Raw genomic sequence first — 10,000 nt, 5'->3', positions numbered from 1 at the left:
AGGGGTTCGGCAGGGGTCAAGACACACACAGTATAGCCCGGTTCACACTAGCAATGTTGGGTCGTTTTTATATATACCTAAGTTTTGAAGAAATCATATTTTATTTTTCCAATTACGAAGGGTTCGGTAAATGCACTGATGAAGCTCGCAGGGTTCAGTACCTCAAAAAAGGTTATGAACCACTGATCTAGATGTTTTACTTGATAGCAACTGATTGTAGGACAGATGCGTGCCAGGGCTGGCCCAGCAGCAGAGGTGCCCGATATCCTGGCTTCCAGAGAAAGCCTGCAACTTCTCTTTGATCTATGGCTGTTCTCACTACACGGCCATAAAAACAGCGAAAAGAGGACATAGCCTGCAAGTTCATGGTAGTTCAAAGAAGTCTGGATTTATTAACTAACAAAAAGGGTGAGGTGCACATCAAAACGATGTAGTGGATAAATGTTTTACCTGGGCATCCCAGCGAGTGGAATATTCTGGAACAGAACATGACCTGGTCTGGCGCAGGGTCACCAGATGGAACTAAGCCACACCAGGACGGAATGTCTTCCACTGTCAGCTACAATCAGGAAGTGTGTTTCTAAACACCATTTAGTTCGTGGCTCAGTTTTTTCTTTGTACAATATAACAGCTCCTTAAATTTCAAACAATAATGAGAACGTTTTTCAAAAACATCTTGTCAGAAATACACAATGTTTGAGTATATTATTATATATATACAATATATTTCCTCTCATATTACCCAACTCCTTCCACATATCAAACATTTCATTGCGTATCTATAAAGAAGTCAGCATTTCCCATAGCTCTTGAACCATTCGTGATGGCTGTCAAGGGCAGCTTTGATTGCTTCAAACCATTGCGCAGTATGTACTTAATATACGTAGTTCGAATCCCAAAGCCATACTCTCTGTTGATTTGCCATCATGTCAGTTTTTAATGCAAAACATTAAGATGAAAAGGCAAAACATTAAGATGAAAAGGCAAAACATTAAGATGAAAAGGTAAATCGTATGACTCCGACCTCCTGCCGACAGTCCTATTCAGTTTCAGACCAAAGGTTTTAGATTCATGTGGGATCAACAGCTTTGTTCCCAACAGGGACACATAAGGAATGTTTGATCAGAATGTATCCAACAGGGACACATAAGGAATGTTTGATCAGAATGTATCCGACCAACAGGGACACATAAGGAATGTTTGATCAGAATGTATCCTCTCAGTGCCCTTGTTGCCTTGCAGTATCAAGTAGAGTGTGTCACAAGGTAACAAGGTAACACACTGGGTAACTGATCTAGTGTGTGTGAATGTGAATGTCTTCCAGGTGTTTTTGGCTCACGGCAGTTTCAAGCCTCTCTAGCATTTGGATCCTCCTGATCTGAGTTGATCATTTGTATACTTGCTTTCCGTGTATATAGATAGTTAGTTGAGTGTTTTGTTTCTGTTTTCTATTTGATTTTCTATTTTATGATTTTCTATTTTATTGTGATCTAATTGTACGGCACTTTGGTCTATGTGAGTTGTTTTTAAATGTGCCTTATAAATAGATTTGACTTTGACTTGGACTTTGGAATCTGAGAGGTGAATACAGACATGTTGTTGACATGTTCAACATGCTGACATGTTCATTGCTAATAGTGCTGTTTATAAATACATTACATTTAATAGAATTGAATTGCACAGAACTGAATTAAACAGAATTGAAGTGGTGTAAAGTTAAATGAATTGAACTGAATGGCCTGATCTGATCTGATGTGGTTATGTGACCTGATTTGATCTGAACTGATCTGAACTGAACTGAACTGAACTGAACTGAATTGAATTGAATTGAACTGAACTGAACTGAACTGAACTGAACTGAACTGAACTGAACTGAACTGAACTGAACTGAACTGAACTGAACTGAACTGAACTGAACTGAACTGATCTGATCTGATGTGGCCTGTCCTCAGGTGTTCTGTGACATGGAGACTCTGGGAGGAGGATGGACGGTGCTGCAGAAGAGGAACAACGGCTCCGTGGACTTCCATCGGGGCTGGAAGGACTACAGACAGGTGAGGGCTTAGTGGACTTCCATCATGGCTGGAGGGACTACAGACAGGCGAGGGCTTAGTGATCAATCTCCCAGCATCACTCTCACTACATGTAGCAGTCAATCTAGCATAATGGCTGTGTCTGGGGGTCTGGTTCCAGGTGTAAGGTGGAGCATGTTAGGAAGTGGAACAGTATGGGGTCTACCTAGGTATGACAGGTGTGAAGGACTGCAGACAGGAAGGTTTGGCCGACCATTTGAATGTTAATGAACATGGCACATCAATGCGTGGGGGGCTTCGGCACCAGTTTACCTCAGGTAAATATGATACATTCTTGTGAGGGAAGGATTCACATGAGTTGAAACTACTTGAAAAACACCACTATTCTTCAGTGTAGACCAGGAGTTTTCAACTGGGGTCCGAGACCCCCTGGTGAGCCGTGAAGGCATTGCAGGTGGCCCCTGACCATGTATTCAATAATGTAGTTTCAGTAATCAGAATTTTAACAACAGTGGACCTCAGGCCTCTTAGTCAGAATAGTGGTCCTTCGGTTACAATAATTTGAAAACCCCCTGGTGTAGACCATGTTACCTGAACGCTGAAAACCCCTGGTGTAGCTATGTTACCTGAGGGATGTGTATCCTGGTGTAGACATGTTACCTGAACGCTGAAAACCCCTGGTGTAGCTATGTTACCTGAGGGATGTGTATCCTGGTGTAGACATGTTACCTGAACGCTGAAAACCCCTGGTGTAGACATGTTACCTGAACGCTGAAAACCCCTGGTGTAGAACATGTTACCTGAGGGCTGAAACCCCCTGGTGTACACATGTTACCTGAGGGCTGTATACCCTGGTGTGGACCATGTTACCTAAGGGATGTGTACCCTGGTGTAGAACATGTTACCTGAACGCTGAAAACCCCTGGTGTAGACATGTTACCTGAGGGATGTGTATCCTGGTGTAGACATGTTACCTGAGGGATGTGTATCCTGGTGTAGAAATGTTACCTGAACGCTGAAAACCCCTGGTGTAGACATGTTACCTGAACGCTGAAAACCCCTGGTGTAGAACATGTTACCTGAGGGCTGAAACCCCCTGGTGTAGACATGTTACCTGAGGGCTGAAACCCCCTGGTGTACACATGTTACCTGAGGGCTGAAAACCCCTGGTGTAGAACATGTTACCTGAGGGCTGAAACCCCCTGGTGTACACATGTTACCTGAGGGCTGTGTATCCTGGTGTAGACATGTTACCTGAGGGCTGTGTACCCTGGTGTGGACATGTTACCTGAGGGCTGTGTATCCTGGTGTAGACATGTTACCTGAGGGCTGAAACCCCCTGGTGTACACATGTTACCTGAGGGATGTGTACCCCTGGTGTAGACATGTTACCTGAGGGATGTGTACCCTGGGGTGAATCAAATACAGTTCTGCCCTTCTCCTAGCATGAATACAGTGGAAATGGTACATTTGAAGGTACATTGTAGACTACTACATTCACACTGATGAACCTGCACCAGAGGTCAAAGTTCAGTCCAGGGCTAAGATGTGTCCTGTAACAAGTGGACCGACTGCAATGCTTACCATCAGATGTGAATATATGGGACAGAATGTCAAAATGTTGCTAAAAAAAACTAAAAACTTGGGGCTTGGGGCTACTTCCGTGTGGATAGAGATCTAATCTCAACGCTTAGCAGTGAACTAGCTAAATGACTGTGACAACTCTACCAACTAACCGCAGCAGCTAGCTGGTAAGATGAAGATGTTCACTATGCACGGTGTGAATTTAAGCATGTGTATGTTTAGTTGTGGATTCCTTCACTTCTCGTAACATATTTCCTCTCTAGGATATTTCATGTGCACATCATTCAAATCATTCACAGATTAGTGAGATTGTGCAACAACTGAATTATTCAGTAAATTGGCGTTGGCTGTTTAAGTACCACAACAAAAGAAACATAACAAAGGTGGGGCAAGTCTAAATGGAGGAGGGGGCATTTCACCTACCAGTCAGATAAATAATGTCTGTTTACGTTTAAGTATTTAGACATTATCAGATAACATGCCAGAGAAATAATGTCTGTGTAACTGTTTAGGTTAAAGTATTTGGTACCACTTTACAATAAGGCTCCCCTTATAAAGGTTTATAAATAGTTTATAATTAGGTTGTAAACACTTTATAAATCATTAATAAACCATTATAAACGAGTTATAACACAGTTTTCATACTTCAATGCGGGCTCACTATTTGGCAAGATCCCCATCTTACTATACAAACCCACTGTCCATCCCTTAACTGGCTATACTAGCCCCTTGCACAGACTTGTACTCTTTATTTTGCACTCTCTCTTTGCACAATCCACACAAGCACAAGAACACACTATCTTTTTGCACTATCCACACAGGCAGCACAAGATCACTTTCCTACTGGGCACCTACACCTACACCTGCACCGTAACTCCCTACCATTCTTGTTCTCCCTTTGTGTATGTGATTTGTGTATGTTGTGTCTGTGTGTTGCACAAGTTGTATAAGATACTGGATGTCCGAAAATTTCCCCCTGGATTAATAAAGTATCCATCCATCCATCCAAGATCAAGATCAAGTTACTGCTTACTACTCATTAATCTTACTAATGAGTTACTAACGTTTATAACTGGCAAAAGGGAGCCTTATTGTAAAGTGTAAAATACATCACCATTTATCAATGAGTTACTACCATTTATAATTGACAAAAGGGAGCCTTATTGTAAAGTGTGAAACACATCACCATTCATTAATGAGTTACTAACATTCACATTTACCTAATATAAGTTTTTCACATGGAATGGAAAGTAAGATTCAACAGATACAAGCAAAAATAATGTATTCACACATGTTGAAAATCAACTCTCAGAATAATGAAACTGTTGAGTACGAGTGATGATTATATTAGACATAAAAGCTTTACGCAGACCTCAATAAAACACTTGGAAAGAAAAAATGAGATTCAGACTGGAAAGGCTTTTCGTATATCCTTGAACAAGCGACCAAGTGGCCCATCAGGGTGACCAGAGCCAAAATGTCAATAATTGTATCCGGGTCACGGCACCATTGTAACGAGTCCTGCGTTGTGTTCTGTGTGAGTCTGTTTGCTGAGCAAGAAATGGCCACGCACTGAAGTTCTGATGCTTTGTTCCAGCGAAGTGGAGCTCCGTACACTGTACACATTAACATACAACGAGACAGTCTGTAACATGCAGTCGTCAAACTCACTGGATATAAGCCTGTTAGCAGAGGGAAAACGTATGCTAGGAACCTCATGGCATTATACAAAAAAAGATAAATGCATTAAATATCACATCGTATCACATGTTGCATGTTCATCTTTTAGTATAAACACCCTTATGTCATCATAATACCATATCTGTGAGGGTTTATCACTTATAAATATACGTTCAGTTTCTTTGACATGGGAACAAGCATACCTCTCTTCAGATCAGCAACCGCAGACTAAAAGGAGATGCCAACTAAACCAAGTTTCTTAAAAGGGTAGTACAAGTTCACGTACTCATTAGCCCTCATTCTCGAACATTTTCTGAAGTTTCTTCTGAAATGTTTCTTACGGGCTTCGGAAAAACAACGTAAGCAAAAGACATCCGCCAAATTCATGCACGCTTGAAAATGTGGTCCTACGCAGCAGAAGTTTTCTGGGCTGTGCTCCCCCGGAAGAGTTTTCTTAAATTGAAAGCGCGTTCTCGTGCTCCTGAATTTGCATACATACACGCCCTGCCAGCTCCTTATAAGGGCACGCAACCGTAGTGACGTGTGCAGTCGGAATCGACCGAATCTACACGAAAGCAACTCGTAAACGAGTCATGTCAAAGCGGAAAGCGATCACCCTCGAGTAAACGCAGATCTAACTTCAACTATATATGTCTATGACTTGAACGGTGCAGAGATGGACTGTTGCAGGATGTAGATGTGTCCATTCTATTCCACTATAGCTATATCAACGTAATTGAGTTTAGTGCTTATTTATTTATTCACTTACATTTGCAGTGTTCGTGTGATTGGTGATTGCGTTCACATCAACTCTACAGATCCTCGGATTAAAGTATCATTAACAATTACGTTTCACATGTAGGCCTATAGTCATGATTCTACGAGGCACCGTGATGTCATAAAATAAATAAAAGGACTACACCGGAATGCTGCGCTCGTCTAGTGAGCGTCGTTTGGCACTGCCGTCTGTGCAAGTACGGCAATCCAGAATTTTGAAGTAGTTCCACGTTGGTGGAACGAACTGCCTAGCACTACCAGAGCAGGCGCGTCCCTCTCTACCTTTAAGAAGCTTTTGAAGACCCAACTCTTCAGAGAGCACCTCCCTTCCTAACTGGCACTTCGACTAGTGCTTAACTTGCACTTATAGCAGTTACATTCCTGCACTTCATTTTTATTTCCTATTTCGTTTTTCTATTTCTTATGTAAAGTAGTATTTATTGTTACACTAGGTCTCTATTGCTCGTAGCTTGACTGTTCTATCCCTTGTACGTTGCTTTGGACAAAAGTGTCTGCTAAATGACTAAATGTAATGTACACGAACACTGCAAATGTAAGTGAATAAATAAATAAGCACTAAACTCAATCACGTTGATATAGCTATAGTGGAATAGAATGGACACATCTACATCCTGCAACAGTCCATCTCTGCACCGTTCAAGTCATAGACATATATAGTTGAAGTTAGATCTGCGTTTACTCGACGGTGATCGCTTTCCACTTTGACATGACTCGTTTACGAGTTGCTTTCGTGTAGATTCGGTCGATTCCGACTGCACACGTCACTACGGTTGCGTGCCCTTATAAGGAGCTGGCAGGGCGTGTATGTATGCAAATTCAGGAGCACGAGAACGCGCTTTCAATTTAAGAAAACTCTTCCGGGGGAGCACAGCCCAGAAAACTTCTGCTGCGTAGGACCACATTTTCAAGCGTGCATGAATTTGGCGGATGTCTTTTGCTTACGTTGTTTTTCCGAAGCCCGTAAGAAACATTTCAGAAGAAACTTCAGAAAATGTTCGAGAATGAGGGCCATTGTGTTCAAATAACAAGATTAAGTATATACAAATCAGGATCAAATATGTAACGGAGTCAAAAAATATTAATTCTTATTATGTTTGTTGCATTTATTTCATGGAATTTCACCAAATCCTGATTTGTTTATACTTGATCTTGTTATTTGAACACACTGAGTACGTGAACTTGTGCTGCCCTTTTAAGAAACTTGGTTTAGTTGGCATCTGTGGTTTAGCTGGTGTGTGCGTGCGTGTGTGAGTGTGTGAGTGTGCATGTGTAGGTGTGTGTGTTTGAGTGTGTGTGTGTGTGTGTGTGTTTGAGTTTGTGTGTGTGCGTGTGTGTGTGTTTGAGTGTGTATGTGTGTGTGCGTGCGTGTGTTTGTGTGTGTATGAGTGTGTGAGTGTGTGTGAGAGGGGAACGTTGGCATGGAATCCTGCTGTGTTCATCGTCCTGACTGACGTCCTCTGTGGGAGGGGATGTTTTCATTGGCTACTTGTGCGGCTCCATGTTTTCAGTGTTGGTGCACCTGTTGATAACTCCTGCAGTAGTGAGCAGAAGATGAGCCTGTTGATAACTCAGTAGTGAGCAGGAGAGGAGCCTGTTGATAACTCCTGCAGTAGTGAGGAGGAGAGGAGCCTGTTGATAACTCAGTAGTGAGCAGGAGAGGAGCCTGTTGATAACTCCTGCAGTAGTGATGAGCAGGAGAGGAGCCTGTTGATAACTCCTGCAGTAGTGATGAGCAGGAGAGGAGCCTGTTGATAACTCCTGCAGTAGTGAGCAGAAGAGGAGCCTGTTGATAACTCCTGCAGTAGTGAGGAGGAGAGGAGCCTGTTGATAACTCCTGCAGTAGTGAGCAGAAGAGGAGCCTGTTGATAACTCAGTAGTGAGCAGAAGAGGAGCCTGTTGATAACTCAGTAGTGAGCAGGAGAGGAGCCTGTTGATAACTCAGTAGTGAGCAGGATATGAGCCTGTTGATAACTCCTGCAGTAGTGATGAGCAGGAGAGGAGCCTGTTGATAACTCAGTAGTGAGGAGGAGAGGAGCCTGTTGATAACTCCTGTAGTAGTGAGCAGAAGAGGAGCCTGTTGATAACTCAGTAGTGAGGAGGAGAGGAGCCTGTTGATAACTCAGTAGTGAGCAGGAGAGGAGCCTGTTGATAACTCAGTAGTGAGCAGGAGAGGAGCCTGTTGATAACTCCTGCAGTAGTGAGCAGAAGAGGAGCCTGTTGATAACTCAGTAGTGAGCAGAAGAGGAGCCTGTTGATAACTCCTGCAGTAGTGAGCAGGAGAGGAGTCTGTTGATAACTCAGTAGTGAGCAGAAGATGAGCCTGTTGATAACTCCTGCAGTAGTGAGGAGGAGAGGAGCCTGTTGATAACTCAGTAGTGAGCAGGAGAGGAGCCTGTTGATAACTCCTGCAGTAGTGAGCAGGAGAGGAGCCTGTTGATAACTCTTGCAGTAGTGAGCAGGAGAGGAGCCTGTTGATAACTCAGTAGTGAGCAGAAGAGGAGCCTGTTGATAACTCCTGCAGTAGTGAGCAGGAGAGGAGCCTGTTGATAACTCCTGCAGTAGTGATGAGCAGGAGAGGAGCCTGTTGATAACTCCTGCAGTAGTGAGCAGAAGAGGAGCCTGTTGATAACTCAGTAGTGAGCAGAAGAGGAGCCTGTTGATAACTCCTGCAGTAGTGATGAGCAGGAGAGGAGCCTGTTGATAACTCCTGCAGTAGTGATGAGCAGGAGAGGAGCCTGTTGATAACTCCTGCAGTAGTGAGCAGAAGAGGAGCCTGTTGATAACTCCTGCAGTAGTGAGCAGAAGAGGAGCCTGTTGATAACTCAGTAGTGAGCAGAAGAGGAGCCTGTTGATAACTCAGTAGTGAGCAGGAGAGGAGCCTGTTGATAACTCCTGCAGTAGTGAGCAGAAGAGGAGCCTGTTGATAACTCCTGCAGTATTGAGGAGGAGAGGAGCCTGTTGATAACTCAGTAGTGAGCAGGAGAGGAGCCTGTTGATAACTCAGTAGTGAGCAGGAGAGGAGCCTGTTGATAACTCCTGCAGTAGTGAGGAGGAGAGGAGCCTGTTGATAACTCAGTAGTGAGCAGGAGAGGAGCCTGTTGATAACTCAGTAGTGAGGAGGAGAGGAGCCTGTTGATAACTCCTGCAGTAGTGATGAGCAGCAGAGGAGCCTGTTGATAACTCAGTAGTGAGCAGAAGAGGAGCCTGTTGATAACTCAGTAGTGAGCAGGAGAGGAGCCTGTTGATGACTCAGTAGTGAGCAGGAGAGGAGCCTGTTGATAACTCCTGCAGTAGTGAGGAGGAGAGGAGCCTGTTGATAACTCCTGCAGTAGTGAGCAGGAGAGGAGCCTGTTGATAACTCAGTAGTGAGCAGGAGAGGAGCCTGTTTATAACTCAGTAGTGAGCAGGAGAGGAGCCTGTTGATAACTCCTGCAGTAGTGAGCAGAAGAGGAGCCTGTTGATAACTCAGTAGTGAGCAGAAGAGGAGCCTGTTGATAACTCCTGCAGTAGTGATGAGCAGGAGAGGAGCCTGTTGATAACTCAGTAGTGAGCAGGAGAGGAGCCTGTTGATAACTCAGTAGTGAGCAGGAGAGGAGCCTGTTGATAACTCCTGCAGTAGTGAGGAGGAGAGGAGCCTGTTGATAACTCAGTAGTGAGCAGAAGAGGAGCCTGTTGATAACTCAGTAGTGAGCAGAAGAGGAGCCTGTTGATAACTCCTGCAGTAGTGAGGAGGAGAGGAGCCTGTTGATAACTCAGTAGTGAGCAGAAGAGGAGCCTGTTGATAACTCCTGCAGTAGTGAGCAGAAGAGGAGCCTGTTGATAACTCAGTAGTGAGCAGAAGAGGAGCCTGTTGATAACTCAGTAGTGAGCAGAAGAGGAGCCTGTTGATAACTCAGTAGTGAGCA

At 43.8% G+C, this 10,000-nt stretch overlaps 1 protein-coding gene across 1 annotated transcript in view; it reads left to right on the top strand.

The window, feature by feature from the left end:
* angpt2b (angiopoietin 2b) overlaps positions 1-10,000 on the top strand; it is a 44,298-nt gene that overhangs the window by 25,162 nt on the left and 9,136 nt on the right. Inside the window, 1 exon segment of the mRNA XM_042710665.1 lies at positions 1,953-2,054. Within this exon segment, the coding sequence (XP_042566599.1) occupies positions 1,953-2,054 (102 nt within the window).

Source organism: Clupea harengus, chromosome 19 (assembly GCF_900700415.2).
Source record: "Clupea harengus chromosome 19, Ch_v2.0.2, whole genome shotgun sequence".
Taxonomy (NCBI): domain Eukaryota; kingdom Metazoa; phylum Chordata; class Actinopteri; order Clupeiformes; family Clupeidae; genus Clupea; species Clupea harengus.
This window is presented reverse-complemented; position numbering and strand designations above follow the sequence as displayed.